The sequence below is a fragment of the Sturnus vulgaris genome, chromosome 8 (genome assembly GCF_052056855.1).
Source record: "Sturnus vulgaris isolate bStuVul1 chromosome 8, bStuVul1.hap1, whole genome shotgun sequence".
Classification (NCBI taxonomy): Eukaryota; Metazoa; Chordata; class Aves; order Passeriformes; family Sturnidae; genus Sturnus; species Sturnus vulgaris.
In genome coordinates, this window is record NC_142250.1 from 10,679,193 (window position 1) to 10,702,820 (window position 23,628).

The following is a 23,628-nucleotide window of genomic DNA, read 5'->3' on the forward strand; positions in this document are numbered from 1 at the left end:
CTAATTGTGTTGGGAATGTAAAGCAAATATTAGATGAGGGAGGTTTGCTCTGGAACCCTTTGGAGTCTGTGGAATAAATGGTAGCAGACATACTATTTAAAAAATACCATAATAGATATTTTATTGCTTCAAAGAAAGCAATTTCCAAAGAAATTTAACAGGAGTTCTTACCTTATTTTTAAATCCATGAAATTCAAACAGTTTATGTCAATGCAAAATAAATTAAAAATTCTTTATGCTCCCTAGCACCAACCAAAACATCCAATTATAACACGTTTGCTATTGCTTTAATTGCTTCTATTTCTTCCTAAACATCTCCTTACAGATACTGAACCACCTATTTACAAGATAATAAGAAAGCTTTCACTTTTAGTAATAACCTCCACTGCAGATGAGTAACCTTTTCTATAAAAAGCAGCAACATGGAATATCAATTCCTTTGGTTCTTCTTGATTAACTCTTATCCCATGTCAGGTTGCAAGAACATGAACAAAATATACTCATTTCATTCTCTGGTAGATTCAAACCTACAAATTCCACAACTACTACCATCAACTTACTCCTGGATTTGCAATACTGTAATTAAGAAATGTGGTCTTCTCAGTTTTAAATGAATGAATAATCTTGAGACCAGTTTAAATTCTGATCCCCTAAAAACAACCTTCAAAGACAAAATGACAAAAAATAAAACACTAGTAGCTAATATTTTAAGGGGAATACCTTACTTTTTCTCTATTTTCTATAGTCATTCCCTCATACACACAAATATGACCTCTATTCTTATAGCAATGTAAACGCATAGATTTATACCAATATAATTTATGTTGAGAGCAGCTGGGAACATATAAAACAAGAGGCTCTCTAGTTCCTGTTCTGTATACAGAGTCTTAAATTGCAGCTTATATCACACTCAAACCATCCACAGCTCAGAATCATTCTGCACTGGTTCCTTCATCCTTATTCATTCTCCTGTAATTTTTTTAAATTCAGCTTCTTCTCTGTGTACCTTGTTAATGAGTTCTCCAATCATGCCATTCCAGGAGCTGTTTTGGAGCTGGTGTCCATACTTGCCATCAGGAGCTTGATATATCTCATATTTGAAGCCCAGATTCTTGGCCAGTGCATCCAGGACATCAATGGAAAATCCTTTATATCGTTTTGGCTGCCCAAGGATGTTCTCTGCCACCATCACAAAAGGCTCTTCCTAGAGAACAAAACAGTATCTTAACTGACACTTGAAACAAGATTTTTAGTTTGCTTCTCTGAGCAAAAAGGTGCTTTCTGAGTTAATTCTGGACAACTTGGCACAGATTTTGAGACATCTGTAACCTTCTGAGGCAAAAACTGCAGGTCACATGTGAAGTTTCCCAGCCAGACACCACTGCCTCAGCACTTGAGTCCTATCCATAGCCTTGGTTTTTCCATAGTTCTTGAGATGAAGCCGAGACTACAAAAGAAATTCAACCTCAGATTTAGAAAGCCATCTTTTACATACAAGGCCTCATTGTTTTAATCCAGGACACATACTAAAACACGAACTAAAAACACTGCAATTTTGTGAACATTTAAAATTTTGAAAATTTGAAGAACAACCTTCATGGATACTGGTTTCTGGAGTATTTTCATTTAAGACTAAGGAAATGCTGCATTTTATCGTATGTTTTCTGTTGGAGATGGGTGTCCTGCTCTCCTACAAGGGCATCCCAGGGATGTTGGTGGCATGGCCACTGCAGTTGGCTGCCTTTGTAGCCTGATACTGTCACAGAAGGGATCTGCTCATCTCTCACACCAGCTACAGCATAAATTGAGAAAAGAAAATTGGGGACTGGAGGGAGTGCCTTCATTCTACATATGTACTCTTAGGTACTGCCTATTTGTACCATGATTCCAAAAAAGAGAACTGAAAACAAAAACCCCCATCATATTCTGCAATCTGCAGACTATAATATCTTAGCCAGGAATGCATTCAAGCCCTAATTTGCCCCTAATGTAGCACTTGGATGACAGGAGCTCTTAACTACTCCAGAGAGTAGTCCCAAAACCGTAATGATTTTTTTGGAAAGATGACACCTTTCTAAAAGATATAGTTTATCTCAATGGGAATTTATAAGCTTGATGCAGGAAACACTTGATTAAATTTTACAGCCTGCAGTGTACAAGAGCCAAGATTAGATTATCATAATTGGCCCATCTGATCTTAAAATCCATGAAATGCTGAAAACTGCCTATCCAAGCTGGAGGATGGTATCTGGAATGTACCCCTGTGCACTCAGGCCCTGTGCTTCTATGCCTGGTAGGAATTACAAGGCAGAAAAACAGCATAAGCAAACAAACAAATGTTCTATATCACTGACAGTGCACAGCTTCACATAAAATAATAAAGGGCCATCATCTATGCCATCATTTATCTCCCCTGCTTATGTAATTGATCATCCAAAAATACAGAACTGAAAACGATAGGGGGAAAACACTGCAGGAAGTGCCCAGAATATTCAGTCAGCTCCTTTTTCTTTTGACCATTTTGTTTCCTGACTCAGGAAGGGTCATACCAAGACAGTCACCACTTTGAGTGTCACTCCTTGCAGGTCGTTGCCCAGCCGCCGCTCCTGGAGGCTGCCGTTCAGTCCTTTCTCAGAGTCCCACGTCGCCAGCTGGAACAGAAAGCACCCAGAGGCTGAGGCATTGCCAGGCAGGAATCCTTCAGCATTTACAAAATGTTAACAGCAGCTGGGCCAAATCCAGAACTGATAGAGAGGGGTTGAGAGGTGTGTGGCTTTTTTTAATGTAGAATTAGAATTAGTGTGATTCAGAGGACAGACATAAACAAGTACCTTGCCTGAATGTATGTTCACAGACCGGTGCAATATAAATGCTCTATTCTCTGTAGTATTTATCATATCATTTCACTTAGTTCATGTTGACATTACATTTCTCCTCAGTAAGTTTATATTGCCTGAGAGGCCTCAGGATTACCTGTGGTTGCACTATCCCAGATTTCCCTCTCTGCTCAGAACCCTATTTTCAAATACCCTATGTTTATCAACCTTTTTTCCCATAGTGTTTTAGCTCACCTACAGTCATAAATTCTTGACACAGGTTCTATGGTGTCAAACTGTCTCAACTTGCATTTTCTTCAACTTCTATCTTAAGTCCTGTTTTCTCTGTTCTTGCCCTACTTCTACCTGATCTCTAAAACAGTTACAGCCTCTTGAGCTCCCACGCTCCTGATGAACAAGTATCTCATATCTACCAGATGTATCACATGTATGTTTTCAGGATATCTCTCTGGAACATTACATCTAAATATTTTATTTTTCAATTAAATGTATATTTTAAAAATTAATTTTACTGCATTTTCTGAAGAGAAATACAGTCCAATTCAATAGAACAGGTTCAATAGAAAAGTCAATCTTAAGTGACCTTTGGATTATTCAAACTAATGCTCCTGAGCAGCAGCAGCAGCAACAGTCAGACACTCCTTTTGCCTTCAAACAGAATCCACAGTGTCATTTTGTTCAGAACAGACATAAATAGTATCAAGTAGAAACTGTTTTCTTCGGGTTTTTTTTTGTTTCAGATGTACGCTTAAACACCAATATTATGCTCACATATTTGGAAACAGTGTTGTTAGCTGAAGGCATGCCCTGTAGAAATTAAACACAGTCCAAGATCTGTGAAATATGGATTCCTCCTGCCAGAAGCTAATTTTCATGTAACAAGTCAAAATCTTCTTGGAAAGAACTTATTTCACCGAAAATGCCTATGGCTAGATGTCTTACATGATTTATTTCTATGACTTCAGTTTTATCCTAAAGCCTCACAAATCAAATCAACAAATAAAATGTGATGGAAGAGATCTGTATAGTTTTATTTCTGTTTTGTTGCATTCAACTGATAAACAGGGAACTAGAAAAGAACAAGACATTCAGTGAATATTCAGCAACTATCACAACTGATGAAAATTATTCCAGTGACTAAATCTTCAAAGCTGCGACGCAGGAGAGGAAAGACTTAAGGTACACCTCCTTTTATCCAGATGACCTGGAGGATGGAGGACGAGAATGTATGAATAATTTCCAGCTTTCTAATGACACTCCTGAAAGCTAAAATATCTCAGATTGAACACTCTCCTCCTGTAATGGCAGTTTGGAGTGACAGAGGAGCGTCTGCACATCAAGTGTCTGCAGCAACACAGGCAGATAAATACCTGTAGCCATGGTATCTTTTGAATTTGAATTTAGATGCTTGCTCTAAAATGCTTCCAGATGTTTCTCAGCCCTTGCTACTGACAAACCAAATAGATCTTTCCTTTGACATAAATCAACATGGTTCAGCAGACTTCAAAGATCCGTGTAGGTGTGTATAGCATCTATTGTGTCTCAAATGTGTAAAGAAAATTTACTGTTTAAACCTTCTTCTCTCGTCCTAGGCATATGATCAAGTTTTTCACCAAAATGGCTTGCAAACGGCTTGATGATTGAATAGTAATTAAAAATGGGAAATGCAACACATTCAAGTTATTACTACATCACTGGTGGACTGACAGGTCAATTTTTTCTCCTACACATGCACCTTTCAAAATCTGATTCCATATAAGGGCTTTAGACTTCTCGAATACTGTCTGTTTCATATTCTGCACTACCTCGGGAGTTCCAAAAATCAAAAAATACCAGAGACAAGACAGTGTAAATCCATTAATTTATTCTTCTTTTTTTATTTTATTTTTTTTCAGAAGGAGCAGACAAAGATTCTTCTTCTATGCAGAAGGGGTAAGTGCAAGGAGAAGGAGCATATTTTGCTTCAGAACAGTACTCCAGAGTACAAACTTTTCAGCCTCTTAAAAGCAAACTAAAGAAATAAAAATCATAAATGGAACATAAGGAAAATTATTTCCAGAAGGGATTTTCCCTGTGCATCCTTGTGCTTTGGAATACTTAATTTGTTAAGAACAGTGCCAATTTTATCCTCCACTTCTTTCAGACAGACTTTTGTTTATAGGAATGATGTATTTACAGATATGTATGTCAATTTGTGACAGCTGACCTGTCAAGATCAGTGCCTCAGAAACCAATTTCCAGCATGGTTACACACCATGAGTACTCCTGTTAAGGCCATTAGAGTTTCATTCTTTGTAGAAATATGTACAAATTTCCTACCAGAAGTCTGGAGCCAAAGGTTAAAGCACAGCCATCAGCTGATAGGAGATAAAGGGCTTTTAGATCTGATTATGAGAACTGCTTGCAGAATCAGCACTTGCAGGATGTGTTAAAAAAAAAAAATCAATGGTCTCTAGAACATGTATTTAATGGCAGTCTGGGTGGGATTTTTTTATTCTCAAGTTACCTGGTTATGCGAGTTCAAGTTTTGAAATCAGCTACTTTATGAAAGACTTTCAACTTAAAGCTTCCTAGCTTTTCTTTCTGAAACAGCCCTGTTGCTGGGACTCCTCTAGTTCTAGTCATACAGCAGAAGCTAAACTATCCAGTAAAGACTATCCAGAGGAAACAAACATGGAATTCAGACAAAACAGTGATTTGTTGTAAAATTCTGACTCAAAACATGCTTCCAATTTTAGTCAATATTTACTGCATTTTCAACTAGAACTGCAAGGAAAGGTTTGGAGAGAGAAAATAACAATTTTAACATTGTTTTCACCCTCCACAAGCAAGGCAGGATGAAACAAAGACACTCAAAACACAAGCAAAACAAATGTCTGTCACAGGCCCAACCAAATGGAGATGCAAATTATCCCAAACTACTAGTAAATTCAGTCGAAAATAGACATTAGCAAATAAAGTGTTCAATGTTGCTATTACAGTATTGAATGTGATTATCTCCATTATTTTAGTTTACAATGCAGTAGTTACTGTACAAATAATGCATATCACTGCTATCACAATTTTAAGTACGACACCATCCTAAACGTGATATACTTTTTACGAAAAACGTGATTCACATAAAAAATAAAAAAAGATAATTCTCAGCAGATGCATATTAATGTTTGAAATGGTTACAATCTATCTAGAGTATATATCTTCTATTTCACCAAAACCTAAAAACTTTGATTGGGTGACTTCATTGGAGCTAAGGTTACACTATCCAAGAAAAGTAAACTTGGGAACCCCTTACTTGAAATCTGAAAAACTTCTAAAAGACAGGAAAATGAAAAGAGTGTAAGGCAGGCAGTTCTTACATCATGAGACAGAGACACATCAACCAGAGCACATTTTCTGTGAATACAAAAGCTGTTCTGTCCACGGAGTTAAATAAATTAATCTATGCCGCTCACAGTCAAAAAAATGCTTTTAGATTAAAGTTAGACTCAAACAGATTTCATTTCAATGACAACTTTTTTCTTAACCTTGAAGTCAACAGAGTTTATGTCAAGTATGATGTCCTTGTACCATGCAAGTGTAATTTACACTTTGGTGCCTCATTCCCTTTGTAAGCCTTGCAATACAGCTAAAAGCAGATTTTAAGTGAACCAGATAATAAAACAAAACACAAACAAGACAAGTAATGTTTACAGAAGACAAATATGAAATAAGGGAGTGTGCCATAAAACAAATTGAGTATATTAGACACTTTTCTGTTACAGTTCTAAGGAATAAAAATAATTTCATTTAAATCCTAAAACAAATATAGGTACACTTAAAACATTTAAGTCCACAATTCCTCTTCAAATGAAGTATAACAGTAATCTACAGAATTTTCTGCCATTCAAAGGAAGGTAGTAGTAGGACTCACACTTTGAATTAGTAGTAGCAGTAGTAGTAGTTAAGAACTCTTTCACATTTGTGTAATCCACAATAATATAAAATAAAAAGGTATCAAATCTTTTACTTGCAAGCAAATCCAAACATTGGTACAATTTATTTCCATCAGAGCTACATAATTATTATGTAACATTTCTAATATTTCTACTCTAAAATAAGTTTATAGTCAATATAGGGATAAGATACTGCGTAAGATCACCAGGTGAACTAAGATTTAAGATACATTAAGATAATTTAAGATACATTCTCTGGTCCAGAATAACTCACCCTGCTTGCAGTAAAATACCAGCAAGTCATCTACATCCAGACATTCTAGTTTTATATTTTACATTTGTTTGGATTAAAAACATATCTTGCTTCCAAACATTTGCAGTGTGACTGGAATATCTGTGCACCCACAGCCACAGAGAACTCCAGAACATGTTTAAACTATGAAGCAGAGTATTGAGAACCACGTCTCAAACAGTACATGAACTCCCAGTCTTTGGGTGAAAATGTTATGCCATCCTGCTCAATGCTCAAGAGGCTCAGTTTGCCATTAAGGGGCACGAAAAGGATTGCATCTACTTGATAAAAGGTCAGAGAATGGCAGGGAAACCATGGAAAGCTGCATAAAGTCGGAAAAAGGACACAGGCAGAAAGGCTGCCTCCCCTGGGGTTGCTTTGCCACTGCTGCTTCTACAAGGGGACTCTGGTCTTGTGTCCAGGACAGCAAAGGACATACATGTGGCTGTTGATGCTTTAATGGGTCTTTAAGAATGCAAGACCTTCAGGAAGAAGAATTCCATTTACTCCAATTTCAGCACAATTTTTTTTTGCAAATTTATGGTGCTATATTGAGGTTAATAAAAATTCTGCAGAGAATCACAGGAAGATGAGCATGAGGCAGTAAGACCTAAAAATTACCAAGTCATTCTGGAAAAACTTGACTGCTTTTTCAATAGTACTGCAGAATTAATAGGTAGCTGAAATGTAGAGGATAATACGCTTGTAGCTGAATTTTAGTGTTATTTCATACAAGGTCTTATGAACCCTCACCTAGGGCAATTGGTTTCCTAAAAAAAGACATTATCACATGATTTACAGATTAGCTTCTACGAAACAATGAAGAATGATGTATCAAGATGAGAAGAAAAGTTCTAAATAGGTCAGAGCAAGTCAATATTAAGACTTAATAGCTTTTTTACTGTTTAGAACAGGAAATAGGGAATTACTAATACTAAAATGTCTAAGATGCAAAGATATCTCAAGACTGGGGAGTGCTGGAAATATATCAAACTAGTACAGTGAGAAAAATAAATAGGAGTGGTAAGAACTCCGACATGAAACAATAATATGCATCTTGTATAAGTAGAAGTGAACACTCGTGGAACAGAAAAATGGGAAATAGGCATACTTCAACTGACGAAACAATCACAGAAATTAATGAAGTTGTGCAGGGTGATAATGAGATAGAAATGATGATAAGCTCGTAAAACAATACTGCTGCACAAGTGCCAGCGTGGTCCTGGACTCCACATCTCATGGCACGGGCTGAACAGAGCTGCCACAACACAGCTGAGAGGAATGTACAGTCTTAACACTGTGGTCAGCATCCATCTGAACAAGAGCTAGGCATGCTGGAAGAATAGCAAGGGAGAACAGGACAACTGCCACTGTGATGGAGAATTCAGTTCATACAAAGAGGACGAAAGATGCAACTGTGAGTATTTAAGATAATGATAACTAAGAAATGGGAAAATTAGAAACAAAATTAGATACAAGACAACAGAACTACTGCTGCAAATTTCTTGTAATCTACAGAGACCCTTTCACAGGAAATAAAATTGTTTCTAGATTCATACTCAGTGCAGACTGTTAAATGAGAAACAGATAAAAGGGCAGGGATTTTTTCAGTCTTTCTAAGACAAACAATTTTTCATGGGAAAGGCTTGGCACATCCAGGACATGAGGAAGTACACAGATAAAGGAAATCAAAGAATCCTCTGGTGGTTCTTGAATTCACCAGAGATACCAAATCCAAACAATTGTTTCACACAATACCAGATCCCAGCAAAAGGTGATTAGAATGGTTTTGTCCCATCCTTTGTTCCATGTGGAACAATTTCATTAAAGTCTCAGAGTGCAAAATTTAACCTGTGATCTCCTCAGTTTGCTGTTTCCCAGGTGAGTGGATTGACTGCCATCTTTACAGCTGATATAGGGGCATATCACCCACAAAGTTAGAAGGTACTGGTGTAATTTTTTCAAAGAACATCGTAATTCCAGAATACTTGAAAACCTCAGCTACTTTCATCTCCAAAAGAAAAAAATCACTCCCTACTGCTGAAACGAAACCATTCCTAGAACTCTGCCAGAGAGAAATTCTGTCAAAAGTGCACAGGAGCAATTTGAGGTTCCAGCCTACAACTGTTAACTTCACAAGCCTACATTAACACCACTGAGTCCCGAGAGCCACACTTATATAAAGTTAATTGAGCATAGACCTAGAATAGAAAATAGAGAAAGTTCAAGAACACTGAAGGAGGGATTTGAGTAGGAAAGAGCAATTGACCTGAACTGACATATCTAAGGAAACGGATATACACCACTGCTCGCCTGAGCAGCCAGCGAGACAAATGGCAAATGTCTAGGACTGAGATGCCACATGAAGTCTGCCCTTCAAAACTGTGAGGGAACAGGCTCACCATTAACAGAGAAAAGCTGCACTAACAGCGTCACCACCACAGAGACAGTCCCGTGAAACTCTGATGTGGATGCTGGTGAGAGCCAGGGAAAACAGCAGTTTAAGTTTTCCCAAGCTACTCAAAGGAAAACAGAAAGGAAAGAATTAATAACAAAGTTTAGCACCTGGTGTTGTGGACAGGAGGAGTGCATGAAGAACATGATGTTTTGGTAAAAGCATGTTTACAAGAGGTGTTGCCTTCCTTGGACCAATGAGCTTATTCTATCCTTGGTTCAGTGAACCAGTCTATAAGAATGTGCCTACTCCTACAATAAATCACTTCTTCTGCTTTCTGGATGAAGCCTGTGTTGCTCTATTTTTTTGCCACTCTCTAGCCTTACAGTGACACTCTGATTCAGAATTTAAGAAAACAAATCTCCAGTTGTGCCAACAAAATGTACTTTGTCAAGAAGCTGGATAGCAACAAGCAGAGAATAGGACAAGCGGAGAATATTCCACAAATTGGAATAAAAATTTCAAATTAATTCAAGCCGCTCAAAACCAAAGCAAAACACTAAAAATTACATTGCATTGAAACAAAATGAAAATTAGTATCAGAAGAGTATTTTTGCCATGTAAGATCAAAGACAGTATTTAATTGTCATTATCTAGAGAGTAACTAGATAGGATATGGAGTCTCTCTCTCCATGTCATTTACAATAATTCCTACATAATAAATAGGGAAAACCGAGAGGGGGAAACCTACATTAGTTAGCCCAAAACTATGGGGATAGTTTGGGACAGAGGACTACCAGCAGAGGCATTGGTAGAGGTATTTCAGCATTAATATTCTTATTCTCTAGAAGCCTGTGTATTTATTCAGGTCTTGCTCTTCAAATTCTGCCATTTGCTGCAGTTAACAATTTCAACCCTACCTATCATAACTCCGCAGTACCTTGCTCCACTATTTTTATGGTCCTTCATTGCAGAGAATATCAAATATTTTGACGTGAGACTAAATGTTTTCCCTTACGTTTTTCATTAGCCAAAGAGCAATTAAATTAAATGTAATGACCATACTATTAAAAGCCAACTACTTTACATATAATGGAGCTCTACAACATAAATGAAGATTAGACACATTATGCCTTATACTACTAATATTAGGGAAGCCAAGGTAGTCTCATAGTCTACAGAATTGTGACTGAGAAGTTTCATGCAGAATTGGAGCAATAGTTTTCTTTAACCCCATAGGTCTTATTAACACAGTGTCAGACTTCTTACACACCTTGGGAGTAGATCCACACCATATACTTTATACTGCATATACGTCATGTTTAATATTATGTTGAAGGATTACGAGAATTATCTTTTTTGCTGAAAGAAGATACTGCTCCATTATGTGACAGAATGAGACATTATTTTGCTAGCAGGTAATGAAGCACCAGGGATACCAATTCAGGGCTGCTACTCTTTCCATATTGTGATAGCTGGTAAACAGCTCTGACCCCCTATGCAACACAGAAAAACACCTGTGTTCTACTGTGCTGAGCCTGGACAATACTTGTGTGGGGCAGCAAATCTGCACTTGGTAGAAAAAGGAGCTGAAAGGACATGACAAGATAAATGTATTCTGTAATTCATTGTATAAAAGTATAAATAGGCCATCTTCAGCTCTGCTAGAATAAATTGCTTCAATTAATACTCGTCTTTGAAGGAGCAGTGACTGCAACATGCTGATGTTATTAGTGCTGCAACACAGACACTGAGAAAGATGTAGTACTAAATGAAGCAATCATGAGAGTGATGAAAACAATATGAACAAGAATCTTATCCTCTCATGGCTTCTTTATGAAGGGCAGGGAAGTATTACTCCATCCCAAAATTTTTGTATTTCATTTCCCTGACATAAAATCAAACTGTGGCAAAGAAGGTGTTGAAAGGAAATTGCAGGTATTTTCTTCTTCTCTCACAGGCTTCTCTCTTGAAAAGCAGGCAAGAAACTTCCACCCGTCCTCCTGCAGTTTTGCCACTTTTCAAGGCTCTAACACACAAACAATGTGCCATAGTGTAGAAACGCTCTTGTTGAATCAGATGGCAGCACTGCTATAGGAAAAGATGTGTGTACAGCACTACAACTCTTTTAAGGGTCAAATAAATTAACTGTGAATACCCAAGATACTGCTGAATCAGGCACTTCCCAGGGGCGTTGTAAATTACCCTTTGATATGAACAATCAGATCTCTAAGCATAAAATTAAAACTGATAAGTAATCAGAAAAATTAGCCCAATCCAGGTATAAAGTCCTCAACAGCTGTCACAATTAATTTGCTAAAAACACATTGCCACTGGGTTACCTATTTGAAAGACAAGCAAGCCCCTCTTCTTTTTCCTGCAGTTTAAAAGAGAAAGTCATTGTCCAGTGAAGTCCATCATGTAATGGACTCCAAGGATACTCTGAATGCTACAGCCAATTACTGAAAATCAGGTAGCTCAGGAATAGCTGCTTGTGGACAAAACTGAACCAATTCCCTTTACCACTACTCATTATGTGTAGGTAAAGTGGAAACAAATCCGTTTCACACAGAGAACAGATTGTTTTCAAAGCTTCCAAATGCTTTTTGGTAGAAAATTACTAGTTTTTGAGAGCAGAACTATCCTTGTTATTTATGCCATTGTGACCTCAGCAGACTGTTTGTAAACAAAAAAAACCAAACCACCTCATCATTGAAAAGCTGGATCTTACAAGTACAAATTTATGTTCATTTCCTATAGGTTCTTGTCATGCTCTACAAAGTGTAGTAACCAAATAACTCCCTGCTGTGCTGTTCTAAGAATTTTACTGGGGAGGGAGAGCAAGAGAGGCTTGTGCAGCTGTCAGGACTTGTTCTTTCCAGTCCTATGCAAGGGCTCTGCACGTAGGAATTAACCAGCATGCTACAACGGGCTATGTCAAAACTGCTCTTTTTTTTTGCAATTCCTTACTAGGTTTCTTGGATATTATCTGAGCTGAATGCTTTTGATGTTTCACATTCAAGAATCCCATCCATATTTCTGCAGCTCTAACAACATAACTTTTCCTAGCCTGGCCCCAGAGGTACAGACCACTGTGTGATTTCACCAGCTGTGATTTTCACCTTCTGAAGCCTGGCCAGCATGAATTCACCTGATTCTGGTTAAAGGCACTGAGTCATTTCAGAATGAAAGCAAAGTTCAGCCCACACTTTGGTATCACCTATCAAGCCACTTCTCAATTCTGTACCGAAAACTGCTCTCCTCTCAAGCTCCAGACACCTATGAAAAGCTCCACAACATTGAGTAATTTTTTTGCAGAAACTTATTTAAAAAATAAGTATTGGCATTATCTAATTACCTCATGATATTTTGATGCCTTGATATAACAAGGATATTTTTTTGGAGAAAAAGATAGCCACTTCCCATTTTAGTTCAAAAGGTGTGAATTCATAAATGTAATTTATAAACCAAATTGAAAACTTAAACACAAAGAGGTCAAAGTCTTAGATGAAATGTTGATACTTAAAAATGACAATTAAAAATGCCAATAATATCATAATTACTGTTAACACAAGTTAACACTTTCTCTTGACATCAGTAAAAACTCTGAGCGCCAAAGCTTCTGTGCTAAAGTTTTTAAGTGAATTTTGACCAGCTCTGGTTATTAGCACTGCAATCTACATCCACATCGATGGAACACTGAAAATTCTTGTAATAAATTTTAAAGTTCCATTTTTACAGAACTTTTGCTTATTTTGATCTTTACAGTATGACTTCATCTTTATCCTAGCTTCTCACAGAAGGTGACACAAAATAGCTTAAACAATTTGCAGATATTATTTTCCTCTACAACAAAAGCCACTGAGTTAAAATGGCATAACTTGGTGTTTGGTAATGGATAACTGCCTCTCCAAGAAACAGAAGAATTGTAGATAGTGTTAAGGAAAACATTAATTTTCTTCTCTGTAATGACAGGCATTTAATGTTTTTAATTAACAACAAGCTATATTGAGACAGCTTTCAGAAATGTATTTATCCCTTGGGCTTTTTTACATACATAGAACAGGTTTTGTAAGGCAAATAAAATCATCTTGCTCACAAAGCCAATTAGCAGAGAATATACAAACACCAGATCCACAGATATTATAGTTTATATCAACTATGTACCGGTTGCTAAGTATTCACAAGGAACATAACAATACACTTAGCTAATCTTTGCATAGTCTTCATATAGACTGTGGTAAGCATGAAAAATACTTTTCCATGTTACTGTTTACAAAGCTTTTGCTCACAGCCTATTTCCCCGCTTCATTTTTCCCTGTTTCAAATCAACATTCAGGAGAATTTTTAGCTTAAAAAAAAAAATACTGGACAATGAGAACTTCTGAGCAATTTTGCACAGTGACAGGCACTGCACACAGGGTATATAAGAAAGATTACAGTAATAAATACTTTCTCCCAGCTCCACAAACTGTCACATACCAGCAGAACTCCATCACTAGAAAGGATGGGGTAATTTCAGCAAAGTAGTCAAAGGTAAGAAATAAAAGCAGGTAAGAAATACAGCTTGTACTATGTGTAATGCTTAAAGGGTCTCCTTTCAGTTTCCTTACTGCAGCTTTAAAAATAAACACTGATCTTCAGGAAGCTTTATTAGAGTGCCCTACATCATTTGTTTAGGAGGATTCAATAATTTAGTAGGTTTATGCAATTACTACAGAGCTTATTTAATATTGCACCTGATGCGTTGTTGTTTTCCAAGTCTTGAGAAAAGCTTCTAGAAAGGTCAAAGCTGATCAAATTAGAAAACAAGACATGATTTATGCATGGTCCAAACTTCTTAGTGGAGGGAGAGAAACACTTTGGGCCCACGGAGCGGCACAAATAAGCAGCTCTCTGGGAATGACCCAGCAGTCAGACCTCATTTGAACACCAGCCTACCTTAAAACATTACCAAATTTATTTCTACACTCTAAATGGCCTTTGGTCACTGCAGGGCAGGTGGTTTTTTAACAATGAACAGCACAGCATTTGTACATAGAATTAGGGCTAAAATGGGCAATGCCCTCAGAGAAATACAGATGCAGAAATATGGCAAAGAATTACCACAAACACATCTGAGGAGGAAAAACCATACACGTCACATTCATTAAATCCCTTTCTTACTGCCTTAACTTGATATTCTTTCTGTTGCTATGGTGATTGTTATCCAGCCATTTATACATTTAAAGAAAAAATCAGTATTCCCTCTCATGAAATTCAAAGTGTGAGAAGTATCTCCTTAATACAATGTAAAGACTATTTCCTCACTGGACCCATCAGGCATTCATTTTCCCAAGTTCTTCGAGTCCATTCAAACTTCTCTCTTCTACACATTCTGTGGCAATGAATTTCAAAATATAAGCAGGCAGTCTCTGAAAATGTACTTCCTCTATAGGTTGCAAGCTGCCTACCAGTTCATTTTATTAAGTATCATCTAGGTTTCCTTTATGAAAAAAAATGAATTATTCCTCCCATTTTGTCTTTTAATCTCTTTATTTCCTAACCTAGACACACTCCTTCCTTTTGTCTCCTTACTGAGCCGAAAAATTGTAGGCTGTATGTCTCTTCATATAGAAGCAATCTGATGTCTCTAGGAACCCTTCTCCCTCTTACATCTTTTCTAGTTCTTCCACGTATTTTTTGAAAGGGGAAAAGAAATAAAAATCACAAAAACCCTAACTCAATCCAAATTATAGAGACTGGCCAAAAATAAGCCCATGGAAAATTGGGAAACTGACTTAAGAAAGCCAACTTTTGAGTGCATTATTAAGCCTATATTTTAAAATTATCTTGGAAGAGTTGCCTTAGAAATCTTCAGCACTGCATTTCAGCATTAAAATGCAGAAACAGCTGAACAAGAAAAGTAGAAAGCAAATGTCACCAATAGAAATTGTATATATTTAGATAATATATACCTCGAAAATGGAAAATAAATTCTTACCTACTACATGAATAGTAAAAAGCAGAATTATTTAATGTTTCTTGGAAAAAAAACCACTTTCATTTATTAGAAGAAAATGCTAACACCAGCCATTGTATTTGTTGGGAACTCTTCCTAAATCCCTTCCCTTGCATAAGCAGAAGGTGGTACATACAAAGTAGAAAGCTATGAGCCTGCAGTAATCTCCCTCCTCTCACTACAGTAAAATAATTTGTTGGTAATTACTTCCCATAACTTTTCATAAAGTCAAGGGGAATTTGCAGCAACTGCTGAATTTCCAATTTTTCTTTTCCATAAAGTGCATCAGGCCTCTACAAGTGGTCCAGCCAACGTGATTTTTTTTGGTAACTCACAGAATTGCCTCATAGCTCCCAGAATGTCTGAAGGGTACAGACTTTGCTCAAAAATCCAATTAATTAAAGGAAACAAAATTAACAGTGTGTTAATAATTATGTGGGTTTGTCCACATCTCCATGGCAAAATATTCCTAGCTGCTTTGGAGCAAGCTTGGGACAAGCCCTGATGGCTAAAAGGCCCTACAAGTTGATGGGCTGGCTGCCATTGTGATATTGAGTGAAAACTTGGCCATTACTGAACTCTCAGGGCCTGCATTAGAGACTGACAACCAGCTTCACTGCAAACTTCAAACTGCAGCAGCTGCAGGGAGGGATGGATAAACGGGTGACAAATACAATCATCACATCAGCCCAGGAGATGTGACTAAAATGTGGTTTATTAGCACTGCTAAGGTGACAGTTGAGAATCTGTGCTCTGATGGACCTACAAAATTGACACAGTCCAGAACTGGGAAGAAACTCCAATAGCTGAGGTCCTTGCAGAACAGGCAGCTCCAACCATACAAAACTACATCTGTTCTTTGCTCAGTAGCAGAAGAAGGCCTCCTACACTGAGGACTGTCAGGCTGGTACTAGCAAGAGTACACAATAATTTTTAGAATTCCAGGAAGGGAAAAAGATTTGACTGTTTCTCATCCAAAATATACTGAAAAGCCTGAAGGCCAGAAAGATGGGTACCAAGATCACAGACCCTGCATCCCAAGAGAGACAAGATGAAACTCCTCAGGAGGTCCTTCAAAAGGCAGATTAGAGACAGCTCCCCCAGTGGGTAGCTTTCCTTCACCCTGCTGAGTAACACAGGCTTAATCTAAGATCATAAATGAATTAGCTAAAATGTACTCCTGTAAAAATATACTGCTTCCCACATTCACCTAGGGCTGTCATAAAAATGGCATTTCTTAAGAAACATACAGTTGTCATTAAATATAAATATGATATATATGATATATGTAGACAGATATATACGTATATATGTATGCATAAAGAAGCCTGTGCAGTTATCCCTCATAAGAATCTGGCTGAGTTTAAATTGCCTTTCAATACTAAATGTCACAGCCACTATAGAAAGCTACAATTTAAAAAATCTTACAGGACTGAAAATATTTTTCTCAATACTCCTAACTAGTTTTTTAAAGTTTATCAAACCTAGTTACTTGTCCTTTTGGGATGCTTCTATCTCCTTATGCCAAATCTCCTGGTCTTGAATTGGTACTGCATCAGTTAGGATAAAGAATATCAGATCTCTCCAAAGCAGGAGTTGGCTGTTATTGTGAATAAATCTCATGTTAATGACTTTCATCAGGACTTCAGTCTGTGTTAGTCTGGCAAAATTACAGAGGCTGCATGTGCACACAGAAAATCAAAGAGAACCAAGGTTTAATTGTATAATGGGCTGCACAGCAATATGTCAGAACCTTTTGGTTAAGGAGTCTTACAAGACTAAGAGACCAGCAATCACATCAAACAATGACAGCCACCAGCACATCACCCCTATCCCCCTAACAGCCCACCATATCAACACAGATTTCTTCACAGGCACGTTAAAGGTCACCTCGTGGATGCTGGACAAAGTGCTGACACTACAGCTCACGCAAGACTTCACATTCAATATTCTTCACTGAAATAAACTGACACTCTTCCCATCCCTGGCAAAAAGGGCTTAGGATCTGATAATCATTTCAATGATGGTGTAAATTACCACAGCAGACTCTCTATTAACGTGCTCCAGGCTATCACACTAAGCCGAATAGATGTAAAAAGACTAACACCAGACTCATATTTTGACCAGATTTCCTACGTAACAAAGCAGTTGCATATGAAAGAAATAAGGTAAAAACAAAAAGGAGGAGGTATATTATACTGGCTCTCTTGCTCTTCACAGATTTTCTATTTTTAACTTTTTCCACTGAAGTGCAAAACTAAATTGAAGCCTGCTGTGAATACATTCAAGAACTTCAACAGATCTGCACTCATTTTGTTTGGGCTGACCTGTGGTCCTAACCCTTTTTGTTGCTTTATAATGAACACCTTATATATTGCAACACAAGCCAAAGGCATCTACCTGTCACTGCCACCATTTCTGTGTCATAATTCATGATATCAATGCTCCACATCTTGTTATCTTTCTCCCAGGATACTTGCCCTAACATACCATGAGCAGGACATTTCTCGAGCTTACTGCACACCATGCCATTCCAGCTGTAGAACTGCTCCCCAAGCATGGGAACTCATTTTGTTTATGTATGACTTACACAACTTTTGTCACGGCCAAGAAAAGATTCTGGCTAAGCATCTTAGCATCACTAAATTTGGACCAGCTCTGTTAAGACTGTAATCCAGCTGGCTCCCTCAGTTTAGGGAGCGCCTTAGGCTCCAGCCTGCCACGAGGGTGGAATTGGAAACAGGAGCAGTGCTTATTTTATAGTTCAAAGGGCAATGATATTTCATAACTAGTCCAAATCAAACATGAAGATGGATGCATAAGTGAGGAGAAGAGAATGAAATGGGGAAGTAGGAGCTTTAGGTTTTCATGAAGTGATTATTATGAAATATCATCAGCATATGATATATTGATATATGTGCAGTTCCTGCAGCTGAAATATCAGAATGAGCAACAGTTGTTCTTTCACTACTGTAACCATTTGATTTCCCCCATTTTTAATACGACAGTGATGTTGGAATTGACTTAAGTGCATTAATGTCACTGGAAGTCATAAGGGCTTTTGGCAGAACCTATAAAATGGGAAGAGTTCATTTGTTTCATTATGCTGATGATGTTGAACAGCAAAGTGTGCCAGCCAGAACCCACCCCACATAACCCCAAACCTTTAATTAAGAAAGCCTGATATTAAGTTGTACTCAATTACAACATCTGTAATTTGGCACTGTGCTCCCAGAGCTAGTCCATATGCTTGTGAGGCACCTTTTCAAACCCTCTTTTGGGCACACTATGACTATCATACAATGCACTTGTATTATAATTAAATTTAGTATAATTACTTTACAGAGTGATCAGTGACACTCTATTGTGCAGGAGGAATTAATCCTTTGAGCCTTCCAACATCATTTTAGTTCCTGGTTCTAAATGAGATTTCAAAGAATGTAATTTATAGTAAGCAAAATCCCCAATGCATACTTTCACATAGCCTTCCTTTGTTACAGCAGCTCATTACAAAAATGCTCCTGAGTTAGAGCACTCCTGGTGTACTGATTTACCTACACTGCACAGGACCACTCACACAGGGAGGAAAGCAAGCAGGAATGCTTAACTGATCACCTTGATGCCTTCTCGTTCTTCCCAGAACATGGGTGCTCTAGAACCCTTTCAGAACCAATTCTCTATTTAAATAGAATCCTCCCCTAGGAGAATGCTTGCCTTTCCAGAAGCAACCCAAGAAAACCTCCCATCTGAAATATCACACTAATTCATGAATATATTTAAAGGAGGTGTGATGACTGGACTTGAGAAAAAGCTGGAACAGCTATCATACAAGAAACCAGGAAGTTTGATTTCTTCTGAAATGAGATACTTTTCCATGGAGAGGAATCTAAGTTGGGCAGTGTCAAAACATTTTGTTTAGACTTTTTAAATTCAAGTAAAATGTTTTGACAAGTGGAATCCTTGGAAAAATCCTTTGCAGATCTCATCTATTCCAGTATTGAAATCTATTTCCCTGTTTTGTATACTTTGCAATCCTGGTTCTCAATTTCTTTCTCTGGACTAGTTGTTAAGCATATTGCATATCCCACTAAATAAATTCTTTCAGTTGAACTCCAGTCCCTTAGGACCACCATGCACAGGAAATATATTAGAGAACCTGGCCCACAATACAAGGCAGAAGATATTAAAACAGGCCAATATTGTGGTGTTTTTTAAATTATCTTGTCAAAATTAAACCCTTCAGGCCAGTTAAAAAATTCTAAATTTCAATATAATATTTTTAAACCAAAATAAAAGCTTTTCCTGAAGCAACTTTATCCACCACAACATCTTTTCAATGAAAAATTGCCAACTGTAGCTATCACTACGGCTGAATTTCTTGATGTGATTTTTTTCTAAATACCATGTTAAAAAGCTCTCTTTCAGTCTACTTGACTAATTAATATTTCCCAGCTATTAAGGCTCAGTCCTTTCTATTGTCAGCAATGTTTGTGCAATCAAAGATGCTGGCCACAGATCTTCTGGAGGTGATATTCCAGGAAAATGTCACTGTTAGGATGATCAGCACTCAATAATATGTGGGTATTGAAACTGCATCAAAAGACATGGCAGAACACATTTTGGGCAAAGTCTGAGAAAATCTGCGTATTTCACACTTCTGCCACCTAACAGATAGAAAAAAAATTTTCTCAGCATAAAAATTCTTTTTTTATTGGCTAAAGTAATTTAGCAAAATAAGAGAGAATCACTGACAGTCGTTCTGCTCCTGCCTCGTGCATGACGTTAGCTGGTTTATGAGTTAGTTTGTGAACCCCAACTGCAATGCCACTAGCAAGTGAGAGTAAAAGCTTTAGAGTCTCCAGTGCCAGTGTAATATGATCACATGTCCATCTTATCTCTAATTTTAAAGAGACAAGTCCAAAATCTCTTATAATTATCTTCCTGTCGTTCGTTCTGCATGGAGCTATGAAGGGAAATATTTGTTGGAAAACATAAGAGGTATCAAATGCATTTGCTGGGAGAAATAGAAGGTTTTAGATATTGACACTCAAAACATGATTGTTCAGAGTTCAGCTTACCCTCTTCCCTATGGCAATCTATTCAATAATGAAGAGAGGGACATGAGGAAAGTTGGAGGAGAAAATAGAAATGCCACTGGTAGCTGACTTAGTGGCAACATCTGCAGGTCCTATCTGACTTGCTGCTGAGCCTAAACAGTAATATAATCAGATTTATCAACTTTCCCCTCCATAAAGATCTGGCCACTGCTATCCATACATCAGAAAAAGCACTAATACACAAGAATAAATGCAGAGAACGAAAAAATGTGGAACCTTCAGCTGGAACAAAATCCATCAACTCTGCAGGTTAAATTTCAGTTGCACATTATGTGCCTTCCTCCTGCAGGTTCCCTGTCAACTCTCCATGATCATTTTAAAGTTTCATATTAAAATATTAATTTCGAATATTCTTCACAATTAAATCATTCACTGTGTAAAACTTCAAACATATTTTCATCTATAAAGTAACACCAGAGGCATTCTTCTAAGACAGTATAGTTCACTAGACTTGGGTCACTTCCCAGAAGTGGTGATCAAGCACTCTTCATCATGAAAATTGAGCTGTAAGACAAGTTTCCCAGGTGAGCAGTAAAAAAAAGTAAATGCACATTTTAAAAAATCCAAAACAAAACCACAAACAAACAAATAAACACACCACTTCCTTTGAAAAGTACACTGACAAATTTAATACTAATTCACTATAGAAACAACACTGAAAATGGCACGGCTTTTAAAAGAAAAACAGCTAAAAAAGAAAAGGTGACAGGAAGTTTGTGGGGACCTGATAAGCTGATGATACTATGGAGTGGATGGATGTAAAAGAGAAAACATGACTGTTTGTATGGACACAGTTTAAATCCCACAGAGCAGTGGCACAGAGGGTTGAGAAGAAGTGAGAATAGCCAGGTAACACTGAATAAGAAGGCCAGGAGGTGGAAGGAAGATGCAGAGAGGGAGACAAAAGGGGAGGCACTAAGGGCCGAATAGACAGAATACCACAGCACAGGAGAGATGGCAGGCAAGCAGGGACAGGCAGCTCATTTTCCCTGATGGCAATCAGCAGAAGCATCATTTACTGCTGCTGCACCTGACAGGCAGACCAGCTTAGTAACCAAATAGGATCCTTTAGAAAGAGAGGATTATTTGTTTGTTCCTCCCAGAACACCCTCCAGATGTCATGGCAAAATATTGTTAGTTGTGTCTCTGATGAGATATCTAATAAAGACATCCTCAAGGTTCTTCTTTCCACCATTATGTCACAAACTTCAAATTACTTGGTAAAGATGCCATATTTTAACAATAAAATCTCTCTAAAGTAGAGTAAGCAGAACTCTAAAATATAAAATATCAAGTATTAACATCTGCAATATGTCTCTGATTTGTATTAGACAATATCAGTTTACTATTGCAGAATAAATATTCAAAGGAAAATGGTCACAATTAGACATGTCACAATTATACTACTTCTGTTCATTTTCTCCTTTCTTTTCTTAAAAATTGGAGATGTTAGACTGTTTTGAAAATGTCTAACTTATGAACTATAACAGTAGCACTGACATTATAATTTCATCCATGGTACAATAAACAAGTTCAGTAAATTCTCCCACATTCATAAACCAACATTATCTTTTTATATTATTATCTTTTAATATAAAGAAATGCTAATGCATGACAAAGAGAGCAACAAAGTGATTACATTGTACATTGACACAATCATCACATTCACTCCAGATTTTCTCTGTGGGCTGGAATTCAGGCATTAGCAGCCATCTCCCCTAGGAGACAAGCATGAGGCTCTCACTGGAGTCAGCAAGAACTGAGGATGTTAACAATGGGCAAAGTTTCAGTCCCAACTCAGCAAAGAAATTAAACATTCCAACAGTCACTCTGAATTTTTAGGTTAGACTCAGGTTAAAGGCCTGGCTGAATCATGACCCCTTCCATCAAGTGTTAAACATCATGAGAAATAAATATAATTATTAGCATCTTTCATAAGCTGCCTACATAAGTCCTCAGCTGTTCAGAGAAATCTGACAAGAATAAAATCCACAAAATAAACCTTGGTTTGGGTAGTCAGAATCCTATGAGCAATATAAAATCAATTGGATAAAAAAACCCCAGCCCTCACTTTGAATTTGGTATGCTACTGCTTTCTATGCTTACTGACTGTGAGCATGACTGAGGTAAAATGTGAACACAAGAGGCTTAAAATAAAGCCAGATCAGAATTCTAGTCTTCAAATCCCCCCAGAGTCTTGAGAAACCCACCACAAGAGATGTAAGACAAATCCCACAGCTCCAGGTTTTCCAGAGGGAACATAATCTGCTTAAGACAATTAAATATTTTAGTAGAACACTGCTATTCTCCTACTTAACTCCCATTTATTAGCAAAATGCCAAAAAGAACATAAAATTTCATTAATATGAGCAGTTAATATAGCAGTCTTGTTTACAGTAACTGCATTTTATCTACTGCATCCACATAACTGTACTTGTTAGGTTTTTAGCAGGAACATAAGTGGATTTTGCAGTCTTTGTATGAATTTTATGTTGTTGTGGAAATATGACTAGCAATGCCTAAACTAATTTAAAGCTAGATTAGATATGCCTAGGTGAACTCTTATTACACAGCTTGCAGAGCAAAGAGAAGCTGTAATTCTACTGGGAAAATATTCCAGGCAAGATCCTTAATTGCCAAAATCAGATCAATATCCCTTGACTTGACTGCTCTTCCATGACTATACAAAAACTGAGGTTCCAGCTCACTTTTTACAGTGATATCTTTTCTAAGTGCTCCTAGTAAATTTCCATAGGTGGTAACAGGAACTGGCTCTTAAATTATTGCTACAATATTCTGGACATCCATGTCATAGATTACATTACCAAAGTATCATAGTGAAATCTCTGTGAAACTGCTGTCTTAGAGATTATTTATCTTATTTACAACTTTCTTGTTTTGAAAGCATTTTATTGGCCTCATTTGGTCATTCTTAAATTACCACTAATACAAGTGAATTGCAAACCAATCTCTGTACACCTCCTAAAGTACAGTAGGAGCCTTAAATTGTTTTAATGTAATGAAAGTTGTCAACATGACATTCCATTTATAGGA

General features: G+C 37.3%; 1 protein-coding gene across 4 annotated transcripts in view; it reads right to left on the reverse strand.

Moving 5' to 3' along the window:
- GRID1 (glutamate ionotropic receptor delta type subunit 1) overlaps positions 1–23,628 on the reverse strand; it is a 489,331-nt gene that overhangs the window by 52,480 nt on the left and 413,223 nt on the right. For all 4 annotated transcript variants that reach the window (XM_014877980.2, XM_014877982.2, XM_088168822.1 and 1 more), the window contains 2 exons: positions 2,550–2,651; positions 1,007–1,204 (listed from right to left, as the gene is read on the reverse strand). In XM_014877980.2, the coding sequence (XP_014733466.1) occupies positions 1,007–1,204; positions 2,550–2,651 (300 nt within the window). The remainder of the gene's footprint in view (positions 1–1,006; positions 1,205–2,549; positions 2,652–23,628) is intronic.